Raw genomic sequence first — 19,968 nt, forward strand, 5'->3', positions numbered from 1 at the left:
ATATCCTCTATTTTCCTTTTGATTCTTCTTTTAAGTATCTTTGCTATTATCTTTGCTGTATGTGCAATAAGGCTTATTGTGCGATGGTCGCTGCATATGTATATATATATATATAGACAAAATCTTTCAAAGTATGAACACAGTTTTTGTGACTCCAAGAATATAAAAAACCTTATCTCTAAAAATAATTGTATTAGATAGTGAAAATTATATGATATTATTTTATATTAAATGTTTACATCTCTTAAACTGGCATGTTTCAAACTTTACAACTGCAATACTGACAAAATTTTACTGGACTGGTAACTGAGGGCATTAACATGTTGCAGCACGCATCTGTCAATTGTTCAGAAGTTTTCATTTGTTTCTACATCCACTTAGCACAACACTTATTTACACATCAAAAGAGTTATCCTGGAACCTGTATTTTGGCATGGATTAACCATACAAAAACATAAGGAAATTAAGCATTGTGACACTACAATCTGTGCAAGCCAAATTACAAACTAGGCAGAAATCATTAAATCATCAGTCCAAACTCTTGAATAAGAGAGTTTAAAATCTCTTTGTGTAGTCATTCATCAGTAATCTGTCAGACGACAGGTCCACAGTCTCTTCCACTTAATGCGATCTTCTGTTTTTGGAAAGAGACTATCCAGGAAAAGCGATAAGTGACCACTCTGGTCAGGCCTGTTGCTATACAAACTTGAACCATCTCGAGCATCATTTGCTCTGTGCTTCAAGTCGCTGCTGATGACGCTGCTTCCAGCAGTACTACTATATGTCTGAGCAAAATTTGGGGTAGCCTGTTTTGTATCAGCCACATCCATTAGAAGTTGGTCTGTGATGCCAGTATATTCCATGGTATTATTCCCAAATGAAACACTGTGACTACCATTGGCGAACGCACCAGGTGCAGGATCTTGGAAAGGAGCACCGTGGATGCCTTGGTCCATTCCAGTGGCACATCCCATTACAGGTGATGGGGAACAAGTGCCTGTTGATATTGTGGGCTTCAATTTGGATAGGTTCTGCTAAATAACATCACTGGGACTACAGTCTTACGTGATGTGCTGCCTCCACCTTCAGAGTAGAGGAAGATGGAAACAGATTCTATGAAAACACTGGTAAACTTCTCCCAAACTATACAGTGTCACAGCTCATAAGACCACAGTATTGATATACACAGTTGACAGAACCTCAGACCTCACCATAAAATCAAGACAACTACATAGTGTACCATGACTTTATATCATAACTTCAGCAAGTGATTCCTCAGGCTATTCTCATTGAAAAATATTACATAAGCATGGGTCTTATTCTCAATGGTCTTGGACCCATGAGTATTTCAAACATACATCATACTTCTGTAAAATGAATTGCCAGCCTTCTTAGAGAACATTTCCTTGCTGACACAGTTGCAGAAATACTACCAGCATGATGGAGTATGTGCACACATGCATGCTCTCATACATAAAAACACACACGTATTTCAGTAGGAACCTCACATGGTGTTGGAAAGAACAGTTCCCTAGACAATGGGCTGGCAATGATGGTACGCTCAACTGACTACTGGGTTCAGTAGATTACCATGTATGGGGTTCAAAAATTCAAGGTAAACACAAGAGATGAACTACTTCAGTGAAATGCCACAATAATTCTGCAGTTCTCTAACAGAGCAAACAAGGCTGTGCAGACGTTTGGAACAATTATGTAGGATTTGAGGTTCTCACAGTGGTGGCCATGAAGAGTACTATCTTCTGGGATGTAACGCTGTGTAGTCCACTGAAAGTCAACAAACATTTCAGAGGAACTTATCACTTCCATTTTAAGGGTCAAAGAATAAGACCAGCAGGAGACCAGAATGAAAGCAAGTGACAAGCAGAGCTCAGCGTTCATGCTGGTCTCCTACTTTGACTCTAAAGATGGAGGTGATAAGTTCCTTTATAACATCGGTTGACATTCAGTGGGCTGTATTGTGTTACATCTCAGAAAACAGTACTCTTCACTTGGAACAATTACTTTAAGGGATGTGAACTGTACAGTGTTATTGTTTTATCTTTCTCCCAATAAATTACTTCTTTTTGTTTCTTTCTTTCAATAGCAGATATCCTGAAGTAATGACATAAAGTCACATGATATCTGTACAATCAGTCATCCTTTCATACACAGCAAAGCTGATATGAAAACATGAGAAAAGTAGATAAAAAAGAGAAAATATTATCTACAAAATGAAGTCAACATTGGGGTGAACATTCCTGCTACATATCACAATTTAAAACTTAGAGAAAAATACAAAAGAAACCATAAATTCAACTGAAAAAAAGGTAGACCTATATCAATAACAAGGTTATGGTTACTCACATAGATCCTGGCTTGCCCAAGAGGCTGCCCTGTGCAAGATTTGTTGTGCGACGTGTAAGACGGGGTGAGGTTGATTCCTGTCGGTCATACACTTTACGCGTTGCTACTGGTGATGGTTTCAGCTGGTCTGGCCTATTAGCTGTTACTGTTCTGCTGTAATGATATATTCTTATATTGAAATAACACTTGAAACTCAAAAAAATATTTAAATGAAGCTCAAGAATCATTTCTCCCAACTAAATACTTTGAAAGACATTCAGAAAACTTATCTAATTAAAAAGAAATGACCATGGTACTGGCAGGGGTGGGAAGCTAGGGATTAGCAAAAACAGTCTTAAACAGCCTGAATATAACATTGTATGCACATTTTTCAGCTATCCCCACTTCAAAAGTATCCTGGCAGTACACATGCGTATGGCACTCAGTATCAGTGACATAACACTAAATCCTACTCAAATCAGGTAACAGCTACTTCATTTTACCCTCACAGAAACACTTCCACTTAAATGCACTTCAGCCTCTGCATATATATATATATATACGTATATATATGGTAAACTGATGTTAAAAAATTCAAATTCTGTATGGAATTCCATGGAAAAAGAACACAGAATACATTGCATTTTGTTATATACTGAATTTAAGCATGCTAAATTTATCAAATTAATGTTCATGTCTAGCAGATACATGCTGAAACATGTACACAAGCAGCATCATTTAACATTATTCAACTCTCTCTGTTATAGCAGAAAAGGGTAGGGGTGAAAATTACAAAAATGATAAAGCAGCACATTTTTCTACGATATGCCCATTAAATTTAATACTCAATAAACTTCTTCAGGGAAATATTTTAAAAAAATATGTACTTTGGGGTTGGATATATGCTTGAATATTGAACATTTCAAGAACAAGCTAGTAAAGATTATCTTTCTAAACCAAATGTTGACAGTGCTATTCACTACACACTATATACAGTATACTGCATATGTTTCAGATAACTATAAAAATAATAAATTAATTTCACAGAGAAGAGTCCTTCTTGAGAAATTAACAGTCACTCAGCCTGTCAAGAAATACCTTGTTTTCATGGAACCCACAGGTTTATTACCATGCTCACAGATGACTGGCAATGATTCCCATTTTGAGCCACATAAATCTAATCCATACCTTCCCCATAATTTCTTTAAGATCTACTTTAATATTATTCTCCCACCTACAGTTACATCTCACAAATGGCCTCTTTGCTTCAGGTTTTCTGGCCAAATCTCTATACACATTTCTCAGCTTCTCCAAGCATGTTATATGCCCTGCTGCCTCTTCCTCATCTCCATGAGGTTCCAAGGTTAAAAGTGCAAGGTTTACCTCCACTCCAAATTGCATGGTGCTCAAGCAAAGCCTAAATAAAGTTTGAAGCATATAACATTTTCTCCCTATTAACAATGACAAATAATTATACATTTTAAATCTTCTACAGATTTGACAGTTTGTACAGTAATTCAGTCAAGGCTATCAAGATAGGCTGAGTACATCACAATGAAACAAAGTTTTGTAGCATGTAGAACCATTGCTACGCAATGACTGCGAGATAGGGGAATACAGTGTGACATGTTGCGCTAGCTGGACCCTTCCCCTGGAGCTGACGCGCCGAGCGGAGCCGAAGTTAGCCGAGTCCCAGCATCCTGGTCGCTATGCAACGCGAGTCAACAGCGGTGACGTCACCAAGGGGTACCATGGTTGCTAGGCAGCGCGGGTAAACAGTGGTTGCGAGAGACGACGGTAGTAACAGCGGTACACAGCGTTACTAGCACAATGCACCAGACAACAGGGTGCCTATTATGTGGGCGTTTTCTGTATTGTCCGAACGCGGCTACATAAGGAGAAGCGAAGGCTATTCACAGTTAGTCCTCGAGCTACCTCCGAGTTAGTTCCAAGTTAGCCAGCAACCAGTCAGTTGTATTCTGGCATTTGGAGTGTAGTATTTGTGATACTGCAGATAGCAGTAATTGTAAATCTGTAATTTGGGTGATTGTAAGTGCGAATGTGAAATAAAATTCGCTATATCAAATACGGCGTGAAGTTATTTGTCGCGTTATACACCCAATACGTGACAACACCAAAGATGTTTCTAGGCAATGGTTCAGGAAACTCATTCCCATAGCAACAAATCGTCATGTAACAATACAGGTACTGTTGCAAACGGGGTGTTTCTAAGCATTCTGTGCCAAGGAGTTATCTTGAGACAAGTGGGGTGACAGAGAGTTCTGTATGGGAGCCTGTGAAGAGAGCACCTGAGCACTGAAGCTGAAGAATCTCCACGTTAGAAGCTGTTGCCAGGAAACAGCTGGTGAGGAAACAGCAGAGTGGAAAAGGCTTAGCAGGTGCTGTGGTAATTTGTGAATTGTGGAGATTAGCAGTGGCACTATAATTGTTTGTAGTTCTGAGTCAGGTATATCAGTGGTCAATAAATCCATTCACCAATTCAAACCCAGTCTATAAAAAGAACTACAAGTGACAGTATACAAAATATATGTGGAGAAATCTTATGGCAAGAGGCAAACCTGAAAGACCAAAGCTACAGGAAAATATAAAATAGATCTTGACAAATAGAGTGGTATGAAGTCACATGGATTGAATTGCTTCAGGATAAGGTATAGCAGCATGCTCTATTGTGCCAGTAATGGACTTTCAAGTTTCATATGAACAGAAAGTTATTTATAATGAGATCTTCAGGAAGGTGCCTCAGTTACAGCATGGATGTCCAGTATTCTGAGACTGAGTGGCTGGATATATTATCAAGATGAACATTTCACTTGTAATACAAATCAGAAAACAATACCACAGCAGGCTAACACCTCAGATTCTTGAGTTAACCAAACAGAAATCTTAGGCCAGACATACTTGAGTGAGCCTGGTGCACTTGGAACCCGCACAATGGTGCAACCTAGTGGTGATGGCACCAAATTTGAATCTGTTATTTCCTCTTGGGTGACTGTGGTGCTAGGTAATTCGGTGATGGCCAGCCGGTCCTGGTTAGTGGTTGACGAAATTATAGGATAAAGTAGCTCCTCAGGCAATGCTGTACGGCGCCGGATCTTGTGTGATATTGTAAGATTCAACGGTTGTGCGTTACCATTGCAACTGTGGGCAAGACAACATTAGACAAATGTTAAATTCAAACTGAAAAAAAGCATAAACTCTAAAATATGCAACATAAAACATAAAGTAATATGAAACCAAAACATGTCACAAAGACATACAGAATTCATAACACACAAGAACAAACAGTTCAAGTTATAAAGAGGGCAAGATGCACATGAAGCTAATATTTAGTATAACAAATAACTCAGGAATGAAATGTTTAACAAGCTTCTTCAAAACTGCTCACTTTACATAAAACATACAAGATGTAATATATACCTCAACACATTAAAACACTGTAAATACTGTGTATATATACATATATTACAGATCTGTTGTCAAAATTAGAGCATGAGTATAAAAAGGAGGAATTTGGCTTTAAATAGGAATCATTATACAATCAGGCACACCATACAATGTTTTCTGTTGATTGTATACAGTGTGATATACATTTTGCTCAGTTCTCAAGATTAAAGGAAATACTTTAATTAACAATTGAATGCAACTATCTGTTCCAATTCTATGTAACCCCAATTTAAGTTCCTTCTTGATTTAATGTAAAAACAAAATATTGTAACATGGATGCAACGCTCGGTAAACACCCCATCCCCCCTTCCCCCGCAGTGATGTAACAGGGGACACCACGGTTTCTCTGCAGCAATAAACAACTCTCGGCAGCATTACCCAGGAACGCCTTTGTAAACACGGCATCATGCAACAGGGGAGTCCGTGCAATGACTGTTCCTAAGCAATCTGTAAACACGACGTTATGCAACTGTGGTACCTATCACATAACTGTTTTCTATGTTGTCCGTGCCGAGCCTAAATAAGGAGCAGCGAACACTATTCAGGAGTAGTGAGTAGTGAGTGAGGATTGAGCCAGTTACATGTGAATGACATTGACTGCAGCAGAAAAAGTAATTGTGATACTGCTGATGGCAGTAATTGTGAGATTGTGAACTGTATAAGTGTGGAGCGAATGTGCAATAAATTCACTATATCCAATACAGCGTGAAGTTATGTCACATTATATACCCAACAAGTGACAATTTGGTGTCAGAATTGATTACGAACTTGAACACGCAACACACTAATTATTGTGCTTCAAGTACTTTACTGCTACAAAATGGAGATGCAGCAGATGATGGAAATGCTGGCAAGGACTGATGTCAACATGAGAGCCAACCAAGATTTCTTGGCAAGACTGGAAAAGATGGTGTCACGTCAAGAAGAAAAGCCCGCCTCAGTGGACATGAAACCTGTGGTGGCACAACAAGAAGAGATCCCCGTAGTGATACCTGTTGTAGAACCTGAAGAAGAAACAACGGATACCAGAAAAGAGACGATGGCGTACAAAGAGATGGAGGCATGTTTAGAAGAAAAAGAGCCAACCTCAGTGGACAGGAAACCTGAGGTGGCCCAACAACGAGAAGTCCCCAACGAAAATGCCATAGTGAAACCAGTCAAAGGACAGAAGAAGAGGTATAGGGGCAAGAAGCAAGCTGCAGGGTGACATGGAGAGCCAAAGGAACTAACCTGAGGAATTTGCATTTTATTGCATGCATCTGCATGTCTTTCTAGATAGGTGGAAGAAACGCATTATTATTATATTTCTAACACTGTAACCTTCAAATCCTTGCACCACCAAAAGAGTATTCAGCAGGCAAGAACTTCAGGTTGAATGAAAACGTGAAGAATATTGCCCAGAAAAAGGTGTCAACAATAACCAAGAATTTTCTGTGAAAATGTAAAATACAGACACTTATGAATGACATATTTTTTTTTTTGTGGTTTATTTAATAATGGTGTCCGTAATTCATACTATACAGATTCAACAGAATGGCCAACAATGTTCTCAAGGCAGCAAAGTACTTAAAAAAGTGACTGCTATATGTTCCTGTGATACATTCAATACGAAGTCCACATCAAACTTTAGTTCTCTGTAGTTACAAAGAGAATGACTGCTTACGTGTCAGTAGGAGAATTGGACCTTGAAGAGTTTGTGGAACTATCTGATGACAATACTGCAATGCTGTCATTTGCCGCTCGCTCACTCAACAAATGCTCCAACAGCTGCTGCTGTGTGCTGTTCTGCTGTTTGAGCTGGCAACATCCACAGACAGCAATGTTAATTTGTGAGGAACAGGAAATGATGGAAAGCTCTATGGCAAAGCATATAACACACATTTATGGCAAGAAAGAATAATGTAAGTTACTACAAAAATTTGATGGGAATGAAATTTGACCTGGAAAAATGACTGTGATAAAATACATGACTTGTAGAGTACATGAAGAAGATAAAAGAATTTAACTACATAATCTGAATCTAAGGAAAAAATGTTTAAAAAGAAATATATATATAGAAACTTTGATCTGATATAGTTAAAAATTACAAAACAATTTTGAAAGAAAAAGGACTGATCAGCATGGTTGAGCCGTGCTAAGCTTTAGCTCGCTCACAATGATGTCATCATCTTTCCTGTGACGGATTCCATCCCCACTATGCGGTATCCTGACGTCAGTCACGTGGTCCCAGGTACCCTCTTGTGAAGGGGAGACTTGTGCAGTGCAGTCGTTTAGACCAAGTCGACTTGGAAGGTTGTTTACTAGCCAGCAGGTTTGTGGTGGAAAATATTGGTTTCGGCTGGGGCTGTTCTAAATTCCCTTTGGTGTTATCTGCTGGCCGGTAAGGACTGCCCGCGGTCGCAAGCCGTTGCAGGAACGCTTGCGACGCGCGTATTGGTTTTGGGTTGGTTTTTAGTCTCAGAATTTAGACTTGCGTTTGTATGGCCGGAGGGCTTAACGTCTTGATATTTCTAGCGTCGACACAAGTGGTGCTGACGGGAAATTGTTAGTCTAAATGAGCTTGTCTTTGTTTCTTGGTCAAATGTGTCTTTTTGTTATTTATGTATTGTTATATTTTGTTATTAAATTGTATCTGGTTTTATCTAAGCCAACGACTGAGTGTAGCTTCCTCCTCCTAGCTTGGATACCCCATCTCCATCTAGGGGAGCGTGGGAACCAACAATAGGGCCAGTAACGATTGCGCTGTGCCCTTCCTCTTCGTAATAATAATAATGGTGATTTATAGTAATCAGTGGAGAGGAAGCGGAAGGGCGCGGTGCATGGTTCTAAGAAGTACTGCATTACTGATATCATGATTTTAGTGTGGAGTGTCTGATGTGACTAATTTTAAAATTTGCATATATATCAGAAAATTTGTGACAAGAAATAATCATGAATAATCATGTGGTGTTAACCCACATACACACGGTGCCAAATCCCAGAAGACTGCTTTCTTCATAGTCACTGCCGTGAAAGCCTCAAATCTTACAAGAAATAATCAGACTATAAATGTAAATGTATATGGAAATTATGTGACTGTATCTTTGCCCTCTTCCTATCAGGACATATAACAGTTTATAATTCTTATGAGCAAAATGAAATATTTCAATATAAATCTATGTAGGAATCAGGGTAGAATAGTCAGTATAGCAACTGGCTATGGGCTGGACGACTGAGGGATCGGAGTTCGAGTCCCAGTAGGGTCAAGAATTTTCACTTCTCAAGATCGTCCAGATCGGCTCCAGGATTCACCCAACCTCCTATCCAGTGGGTACTGGGGTCTCTTTCCCTGGCGGTAATGTGGCAGCAATGCGAAGCTGACAGCTTACCTCCAGCTGGTGCCAAAGTCAAGAAAATGTGGATCTATACATCCACTCCTCCATACACCTTCATGGTGTAGTGCTTAATTCATTGAGCACATGGAGAATTTTACCTTTACCTTTTACATATCTATGTAAAACTTTGATAGCCAACACTTGTTATGAGGAAACCCTGATGACAACTTTAGGGTGAAGCATGCAGGGTCACCTTAAACAGACATTTAATTTATGTAATTATTGTTGTATTGTGATGTGCTGTACATGTGAAAGGTGCAGAAATCGTTCAATGATTGGTTGCTAAATATGAACACAAAAGTTTGTAAAAATGAAATGTATGCAAGCAGATCAAAATGGTAAAAGCAGTCCAACCAGTCTGCTGATGCAGCCATGCTGGGATGGCCATCCATGTCCACAGACAATTAAATTTGGAGCACATTGGGCAATGACTGATCAGTGGATTTCTGTCCCTTTTGCTCCTCCAGCCCCCACCACAGCAGTGCAGCACACTGCTTCTGCTTCATGCAAACGTCTAGTACAGCCACACTCATTCAGCACACACAGACTTACTTACTTACTAATGGAGGTGAACCCTTCTTGAGGAAAGCCAAATGTGCAGCTACTCAAGAATTTCCCAGCATTTCATGGAACCTGAAGGTTCATTACCATGTTCACAGGAGACCTCCACTGGTCCCTATCCTGAGTCAGATCAATCCAATCCACAGCATCCCGTCATATCTATCTAAGATCCATTTTAATATTGTCCACCTACCTATGCCTTGGTCTTCCCAGTGCTCTCTTTCCTTCTGGTTTTCCCATCAATATTCTATATGCATTCCTCCCCATTCATGCTACATGCCCTGCCCACCTCATCCTCACACAGACATACACAGACTATAAATGTAAAATACTTGAAGCATGAAAGCACTGCCCATCACAAAACAGAAATCCAATGCTGCAGATATCAGTCTTAGCTGCTATTACATGAACACAAAAAGGTAAAGATATCCCCGTAACAGACAGTGGAGGCCCATAGGGTTGTGAGATGTTGAGGTGCCCACATTTTCTAGACAATTGGCTCATAGATGGCGGCAAGGTTGTCAGCCTTACGCACCGGCCGACCTTTACCCCCATGAATATTCCTGGTACTCATTTCTGTTAGAGGCTGAGTCAACCCCAGGGCCATAGTGTGGCTGGAAGGGTTAGGTCAATTGAAAAAATCCAATGACCTCATCAGAATCTGATCCTGTGGCCTTCTGGCTTGTAGCATAGTGCCTCAATCAACTACGCTACCATGTGCCCTTTACATGAACAAACAAATAAACAAAATAAGAATAAACTGTCAGCAGAGCACCAATTGGTTACATCAAAATTCCGTTTGATAGCCACTTTCTTGCAGCAATACAATGAAGTTATGTACTGAAGCAACCATTTTATGTACTGGATCCTCAAGTTGGTGTGTGCCTCTGTTTTTGGTCAGAAAGTTGTGGTCAGCTCTTCCTTTAGAACCTATGAGAATTCCACTGTACTGTGCTGCAATGACCACATAACTGACTTGCCCACAAACACAAGAACAATTAACCAAACTCAACAATCACCCATTGGAAAAACTAACAACGAAATGGCTGAATCTGTACACAAGCCATAGCTAGCAACTGTAAAAAGCATGATGATGCAGCAACCGTGTTATGTCTTTTCCTGTCCTGGCCAGCTCTCACCTTAAAGGGGCTGCTTCCTCAATACTACTGACTTCTCTATAACAGTATTTCAACTAAGAGAATTTGGATATCTAAAGATAAGGAGGCATTTTGTGTGAAGTTATTTTTTAAAAGATTTCATCTGTACAAACTGAACAAAATATCATCATATCCTTTTTGAAATGGCCTTCCAGCCAAGAGCAATGCTCAGTGTTCCTGGGAAAGGGTTAAGGTTACAGTAATTTCAAAATGCAGTACCTCATTGAGCTTAGCTTCCATCTCTTTGACAGCAAGTTCCTTTTGTGCAGCTGAATAACTTTGGTTCACAGTCATATTATAGAGTTTTTCAACAAGATACCTTGACTCCATCTCTGTAAGGCCTTGTGCCAAGCCTGCTACATCCAGAGTGTCCAAGTTCTCCTGTAAATTCCATGTCAGTTAAAACTCTAAGGTACAAAATGCAATAAAAGTAGCTAAATGAGCACATGGAAAAGCGACCAAATCTTTCAGAACAATGTATCACACTAAATTTTCTCAAATGTAAACATTTCATACAATCATATATCCTTTCATTCATTCATTCATTCATTCATTCATTCATTCAGCATTCCATAAATCCTTACATGGTTTAACACCAATGGATATAGAAATAGTCAACATGAGTGAATCACATACTGCAACACAGCTGTGTGATGTCATACCAGTTAAATTTAATAATATACAACATGAAACAAAAACCATTATCTATAACAATAAGGCGCTATCAGCTATCACCTGTAACAAATCCGAAACTTTAATTGTTGTCACAGTTAAAATATTCGTCCAATGAATAAAATGACTTTAAAAATAGGAATTTTTTAACAGCAGACCTAAATTTTTTAATCTCACGAGCTTGTTCTTTTATATTAGGTGGAAGTTTATTAAAAATTTTAATTCCAAAATAATATGTTCCCTTTTGAAAGACAGTTAAGTTACATGAGGGATAATGGAGGTTATTACTGTGTCTTGTGTTGATTGTATGAATCGCAGAATTAGATAAAAATAGATCTTTGTTTTTGACCACAAATAACAAAATGGGAAAAAATGTATGTAATGTATAATGTCCATATAATCCTGATGACTGCTGATATGACAGTAGTACATTACTTTCTGTAACAGTTTAAACCAAGACAGCCTACTGCAGTAGAAAAATATGTGTCATTTGTTACTGTATCATTCTGCAGTTTCACTTGTTACTGCAAGATGTGTTTAAGAAAAGAACCATTCGCAGCAATAATGATGAAACTTTGCTCATGAGAAGGCAATCCTTTCGAAATCTGCCATTGGTCTGGAGAATTGCATCCTTCCCCTAAAATATTAATCACTTCAATTACAGGAGTAAATATTATTTGTCATAAAACTATAAGCACTTACCAAAGACATAATAAGAGAAAAAATGACAACAGATAACATCGAGATGGTCAACTTTTCAGATGCAGACAATATATCTATTCATTTCTACACGTCCTAGACAAAGTGTTTCTTTATTCCACTCACAGCTCTCCAGTTTCTAACACAGTAAACCCTTGTCTATCTTGCACTCGTTTAACACAAATTTCCTTACACACACAAAAAACATAAACAATTATTGGCCAAATATGGAAAATTTTAATATCTGTAGTCTTTCACAAGTAACAGTCCCAAAACAGTGCAATTCATTCCCAATGTCAATGAAACTTTTTTACTCCTGTCACCACATTGATCCTGCAACCTATGGACCATGAGTTCTCAACATATTTTAGTTTATTTACACTTGAATAGTCTACAGTCACATAATGCAAGTTCAAGGCTCTGTCACTTTTGACAACACAGAGTAATATAGGTATTCATTTGTGTACGTGTGCATGTATGTTTAAAAAATCCAATTTACTAAGTACGAACAGAAAACTTTATGCAGCCATGTTCACTTATCCCAGTTTTACCCAGGAAGTATTAAGCGTACCCAACATGGATTTACGTAATGCTCTGCTCTTGACCCTTGCACTGGGGTTAACTGTACTTAATTTACCTTTCTAGCTTTGAGAAAAAGAAAATGTATTAAATGTACAGACACTACTTAAATCATATAGAAAATCACAAATTAAAATCACTGAATGGGATCTAATTTACCACTTTCTCGAACTGTTATGTAGATAGATCCAAAACGTTTTTAGAAATAAGAGTGAAAGAAATAAAAATCCAACACAAACCTTGCTCTCTTCAATTTGCATTATATTTGCCTGAGACTCTGCAATGCTTTCTTGGATATAATCGATGTTAGCCTTCATGCTCTCAATCTGATCCTCCAAGTCACGGATAACTGAGTGATCCTGGCGACTTATCAGGGCATGGTCTCTGCGGCGCATCAACTGGTCCAAAGATGTTCCTAGTTCCTCTCGCTGTTGCAGTTGCCTGAATACCAAGACCACATATTAAGGGCAAGTCATCTACACAGAGTTCTAAGAATGTTAAACTTTTATACTATTATGATTAGTGGCAAGCAGTCAGTATCAGGACTGTGGATCAGTATTCCAACACAGTATCACAGTACAGATAATCTCTACTAGACATTCTAGATGCATGTTTATGTCACTTATTAGGACAATTATATTAACAGGACAGTGGAGAAAATTGGTGGATCAGGTTGGATAAGAGATTTTCACAGGGCTGGCTATGCAGAGTTCTATCTTCTGAGACATGAGACCATGCAGTCCAGTGAACGTCAAGTGATCCATCAAATTACACAGCATTACATCACTCTTCTGGTGGATTGTTAAGTGATGCAATAATCTTGAAATGAAAGGAAAGTAAGTTGTCGTTCTTTATAGCAAGGCATCTGCATGATCCTTGTATTTACAATGCCTACCAAGAATGTAAGAACACAAGTATTCTGTAATTTACAAGTACTGGTCTCTGAGTAGTGTATTCCTGCATTTAAAAAAAAAAATGTCAAAATCTTCATGAAACGTTTCAGCTCCATAAATAAAATAATTAAAATATCTCAATTATATAATGGGCTATAGATAATTTTTATTTTTAAATGAAGCAAAAACTGCATATTTGGATGTGCACTTAGAGTTGTACAGCAAACTACTTAATATACATGAAGTACACATACTTGAGTTGCAAGAGGGAAAGATATATGTGTGTTTTCAGCCCTCAGAAAACACAGCTTACCTCTTCTGTTTCTTCCTTCATTGGGATTTCATAATTAAACAAAATTTACTGGAATTCAGCAATCCATTAACCAGAGTACCACAATACAACAATTAGTATTATTTGATGAGGCACTGGCATCTCAACCTTAGTCCAGTACATGTTCATTTAACTGCACATTTCAAAGCTATTTTTAAATTACAAAACCCCAATAAAATGAGAAACAGAAAAGACAAATCCTATTTTATGAGGGGAGAAAAATACTAACATGCTTCTCTCTTGTATTTCCAGTCCTTTGAAAAATAAATTATTCACTTATGTCAGATAGTTTGCTATACAGCTCTAACATTACATCCAAATTTGCACAGCCTTTGTTTTATTTACGAATACAGAACATCCTACAAAGACAAAACAACTCCGTCCAGTGTGACTATTGAAGTTTTTATTACTTGGAAACTTAGCACCCTTACATGTTTCAGTCCCTATAGACCATCATCAGAAGGACATCGATACTTTTTTGGAAACTACTATCACAATGGGTGTTTTGAGTGTTAAAATACATATACATACAATGTTTGTAATGCACAATATAGACAAAATCCAACTTTTCCACAACTACAGCAACTTTCTTGGTATATTAAAGTTTTTAAGTTTTAAAAACTTGTAGGCACTGCAAACTGACTGAGGAAAATCACAAAATACCTTAACTATGACAGCTAAAAGGAAACATGTTTAAACCATGTACTTTATAAAGATGAAGTATGGTGCCATTGAGCTAACCTCTTTGGCACATACTGCCTTCTGCATGAAGAATATTTATACTCCACACATCTATAGATAACAGACTGAATATTTATAAAATCTGCCACAGAACAAACTTCTATGAACAAAGATGGCATAAAAAAATGAAATGCTTCAGTACCTCTCCATATCACGTTCCATGGATGCAACCATTTGCTTGCTAAGAGCAATCTTGTTGATGTTCTTCTCTAACTGCTGCCATCTGTGTTTCACTTCTTTTGGTGTCACACTTAGTCTCTTTGAAGCTGTTTATAACACAGAATAGTAGTCAAATAAAGAAAACAAATAAAAAGATGCAGTGACTTAACATGAATAATAATACTTTAGATGATCTGAGAGAAACATAAATGATGATACAAAGTTCCCATTTGTATTCAATTAACTTGATTTACAGCACAAAATATTCATACCCTCTGCACCTATATTACAATACAGAGAGATAAATACACTAAAATAACCATACAACATATCTATTTCTGTTTCAAACCTAAGCACCCAAAGACTAAACATGCAGAAGTTGGTCTCTCAACCTGAGAGAAGACTACAGATGGACTGAAGATGTCTGCGACCAAAATGTTTATGAGAATATTCGGACCTAGACAGGGGAAGGAAAGGGAAATGGAGAAAAGGGCATAATAAAGAGCTTTATAATTTGTATCTTCACCAAATATCATTAAGGTTATCAAATTGGGCAGGATGAGAAGGGAAGGACAGGTAGAATGCACATGAGAGATGAGATATGAATATAAAATTTGAATCAGAAAATCAAAAGGAAGAGATCACTTGGGAGACAGAAAGTACAGATGATAGGACCTTATGAACACAGCAAGCAACCTTTGGGTTCAATTGAGAGTGGGCGTTTCTTTGCAGCTAAGCCACCACCTCAAGGGTGCTTCTCCACAGAGTTTGATAGGGGTTATGATTTGAAATACTAAACTCTTAAAAAAAAAAAAACTAACAGGCCTGAACTTTAAGTAAAGCCTCAAACACAGCAATGACAGAAAGAACCATAGATGACAAGAATCTGGAGAGAGAAGGATTTTGAATAAATAATCACAAATTCTCCAGGAACTTACCATGTCTAGGTCCAACTCTGCCAGCAGCCTTATTGCTCAGTGGTCCACGCTGCATTTTGCGCAGAGCAGTAACTTCCTCCTGCTTACGTTTCAAAACAGCTTCTTTCACCCGTTTCTCTGCCTCCAATGATCGAATTGTGTTTTCCCTCTTCCGAGATTCCTTGCGCAATTGTGCAATTTCACGATTTCTGCGCAGTTCCACATCCTTGTGTTTTGCTGCTTCTTCTTTCATCTTGTTCAAAAGTTTTACCTGAGAATGAAAGAGATGATACAATTTCATTTTCGGCACTACAGACATCAACTATGTATCATTGTTACTTTTAATACACTGATATTTACATGTTCGTTGCACAAAGCACATCAATCTGTGATTCAATTTTTGTGACTGTAAGGTGTCAAAACTGTAAAATTAACAGAAAAATTATAGTTCAGTATAGAAATAAGTCTGAGAGACAGAAGAAAGTTTACAAATGAACTGAGATTCAAAGGAGGTTGGACAAGCATTGCTGTTGGTGTGCATTCTGGATGGCAACTGACATGTATAGCATGAAGTGTAAATGCATCCAGGAAAGCCAAAGAATCAGCAGTGATGAGATTTCTTCAGAAATGAGTATAACTCATGGCAAGAAGTGATACAAGAATGGGAAAAGGGCAAACTGAAAACATTTTATTCTGATGGAATCAGGAAACTTTTGGATCACTGGGCCAAATGCCTCTTAGCATGCCATTTAACAGAATTTAGAAGACCAGATACTTTTTTATTTAAGGAATCAGTCATCAACAGTACTATGTTTACTGTCNTTTCAAGTTTAATTACACCTACAGAAAGTGAGCTGAGTAAAAACTTGTAATAATATGATTTGTAGTCCATATCATGAGGAACAAATAGCGTTTTTATTGGAGTCTGTAGCTTCAATAGTTATCGAGATATGGAAGATAACGCAAACCTCCATTTCAGCCGAAAACGCGTTTTTTCGCATTATAAAAACGCCTGTACCGAGAGAACTGAGCGGATTAGAATTTTTTTAAAAATTTTTTTGTAGTATGAAAATATGTATAAATAAGTGTACAAAATATAATTTTTTTTAAAAATGGTGAGCGACCTTTCTGGATGATTTCACATGGAATGACCCTGTCCTGTGTTCCCCCATTCTTATAGACAAAGAACTCACATGAATCAGCTACCAAAGGTACAAAACCTTTGTCCATTATTCTGACTAAAGTTCAAGTGTTGGCAATCTGTCATCAATAGTACACATTCACCACGTTGTGCCCCACCATATATCTTGTCTTGTGTGACTGAAGTACACATGACAGCAATCAGTTATTGGCAGTACAAGTCCATTGCCCATGACACATAATTCTGACTGAAGTACAACTATTGTGAATCAGTTGTTGAGAGTACACATCTTGCATCCCAACAGTCTGATTGAAATACAAGTGGCAGGAATCAGTCACTGACAGTATCTGTGCCTTGTACTGTGTCTCAGTATTTTGAAGAAGTACATGTGGCAGGAATCGGTTACTGATGGTAAAATAAATAACATGCATTCAGACAAAATACACAGTCTGGAGTTAATTTTGATCTTTCAACACTACACTGACTTTCAGAACTACTACCTCACAAAAAGCACATAGACACAGATATAATTCTATTGAAACAAAGACTAAAAGTGAGTGCAAGACTCTCTCATTAAAGTATCACATAGCTATGTTTGATTTTGCAACAGTCTCTTGATAAAATAGGTGAAGCTGCCATTAAGTTTTTAATTTTCTTTGAAAGTTAATTAGCCTGATAGTGTCAAGACACAGTAAATTTATATTATACAGCAGAGAATTAAGGTACTCCCTGGAGATGTGACTTGTGGAAGTTGGATATTAAAAATATATACAGTAAGGGAGATTCAACCATTCAAGAAAATAAACTCACCTTTGCACGTTTCATTTCTGCCAGGTCATTCTTCAGTGTCTTCACCTGATTTTCATGCTGAGTCTGGTTGCGAAGTAACCTTGCATGTTCTTTCTTTGCTGATTGAAGTCTTTTCATCTCCTTTTGCATTTCTGACAATTTACGTTCATACTCATCACGCACTTTGCGCTCCTTCTCAGTTGGCTGACTGGTTTGATTAGCTGTAAACAAGGCATGTAAATTATTAACAAATAAACTTCTTGATGTTCACTATATATATATATATGCTACATAACAAACAACCCAAAAGGCACTATGAATGCAGTTGACGTATAATAAGAATTACGGTCAATGTTTTAAATTACAATAGAGCTTTAAATTCGTGTTTGGAAAAATCTCATGACTTAGGTAAGTAATTATATTTGTGGAAGCTTTTTTATTGTGTTATGTTTTATGTCTCCAGGTACAGTCTATGATCATCACTTTTTATTTTATGGGAGCATGCAGTAGGCAGAATTTTATTTTACCAATGACAATGAATGAATGTATAAGGGGTGGGCCTTCTCGGCCCTTGCAATGTGACCACAGTGATCTATTGTGCCTCACTTTACCATGACAAAGACACAGGAGATCATTATGGTCAGCAGGTGGAACTTGCAGGCTAACAAGGGATCCAAACCATATGAGCACCCACTATTTCTTACATACCAAAAGCTCATCTGTCTCAATCAGGGGCATGCAACGGTAACAACAGCGTATGCAACAGTTCACTGGATCCAGGTGGTCTCAAACCAAGGAATTTCTTCTGAGAAGGCCAACACCCTACCCTAGCACAACCTCACACATTGGGCATGTGCACACACACAGTTGCAATTTATGAGCTACACTCAACTCTCAATTATCCGGGGGCAGATAAACTGGTTTGTGGCTTAATCAGGGCTTTTTTGAGGCTTATATGTTGTTTAATATTCATTCACTTTTGTTTCACATGGTGAGTTGTAACACTATTTTCGCACTAGTGTGAACCGAGCTCTGCATTTTTTGGTCCCATTATGCTAACACAATGTTCTAGGGTAGGGGCGAAAGAATGCAAGGATTTGTGGAAAGTTTCAAGGAGAGATACACCGTCCCAGTTAGTCTCTTTGTATCGATCTTCAAGTGCATTAGCAAAATGTCAGGGTGTAAAAGGAAGCGTGTTGTGTCAAGTATTCAACAGAAATCTGAAATTATCAATCAGTAGGGAAAAAGAGGTGTAGTTAAACAATTAGCAATGCATTACGGTATTGGAGAACAAACTGTTTGTGATTTGAAAAAACAAAAGAATCAATTAATTTCCTTTGTTTTGTCTTCTAATTCAAGCAGAATGAAGAAGAAAAAAACCATGAAAAAATCAAAGTATGATGATCTCGACAAAGCAATGCTGATCTGGTTTAATCAACTAAGGGCACAGGGAACAACAATAACAGGAGCAGTTTGTGCTAAACAAGCACATATGCCATATGCCATATACAAGATTTCAACAGCGTGGGATACAGTAAAGCCATCTGTATTGAAAAATTCATGGAAGAAACTGATGCCTTTCATCACTAATGAAGATGACGAAATCCATGAATTCACTGGATTCAGTGAAAATGAGATAGCCACAGAATTGACAAAATTGGCTAACCAAGTTCATGGTGGTGTAGAAGTCAATGAGGAAAATATAAGAGAGTGGTTTGACTGTGGCTCATGTGAGCCAGGCTTCGAAATGTTAAGCAGTGACGAAATCGTAAGTTCAGTGGGGGTGCAGCCAGATGAGTGGGAAGAACGTGAGAATGAGGAAGAGGTGGACAGTGCTGCTAGTAAGAAAATATCGCATGGTGCTGCTCTTAATCATTTGGAATCCTTACTAGAATATATTGAGAGTGAAGAGAACAGTTTATTAAGTGACAAGCTAATATTATGTAGGCTTCGTACGGATATCCGTAAAAAGGAAAATGCTGCGAAAAAGCAAACGACAATATTACATTTTTTTAAATGTTAAGTGTGAATATTTGTAAAAAGTGTTGGATGTTGTTGAACACTGTGATTGAAATAACTAATTCATACTTCAGTGTAATGTAAAAAAGTATTAAATAGGCCATGAGATGACATAAAAATGAGGTTGA

At 37.9% G+C, this 19,968-nt stretch overlaps 1 protein-coding gene across 1 annotated transcript in view; it reads right to left on the reverse strand.

The window, feature by feature from the left end:
• Positions 1-19,968, reverse strand: part of LOC111865831 (kinesin-like protein KIF21A) — a gene marked incomplete in the record, with an annotated part of 129,152 nt that overhangs the window by 28,689 nt on the left and 80,495 nt on the right. Inside the window, 8 exon segments of the mRNA XM_033751981.1 lie at positions 2,365-2,517; positions 5,263-5,502; positions 7,472-7,605; positions 11,120-11,281; positions 13,090-13,291; positions 14,958-15,081; positions 15,913-16,162; positions 17,843-18,041. Of these exon segments, the coding sequence (XP_033607872.1) occupies positions 2,365-2,517; positions 5,263-5,502; positions 7,472-7,605; positions 11,120-11,281; positions 13,090-13,291; positions 14,958-15,081; positions 15,913-16,162; positions 17,843-18,041 (1,464 nt within the window).

This window comes from Cryptotermes secundus, unplaced genomic scaffold (genome assembly GCF_002891405.2).
Source record: "Cryptotermes secundus unplaced genomic scaffold, Csec_1.0 scaffold1120, whole genome shotgun sequence".
NCBI classification, from domain to species: domain Eukaryota; kingdom Metazoa; phylum Arthropoda; class Insecta; order Blattodea; family Kalotermitidae; genus Cryptotermes; species Cryptotermes secundus.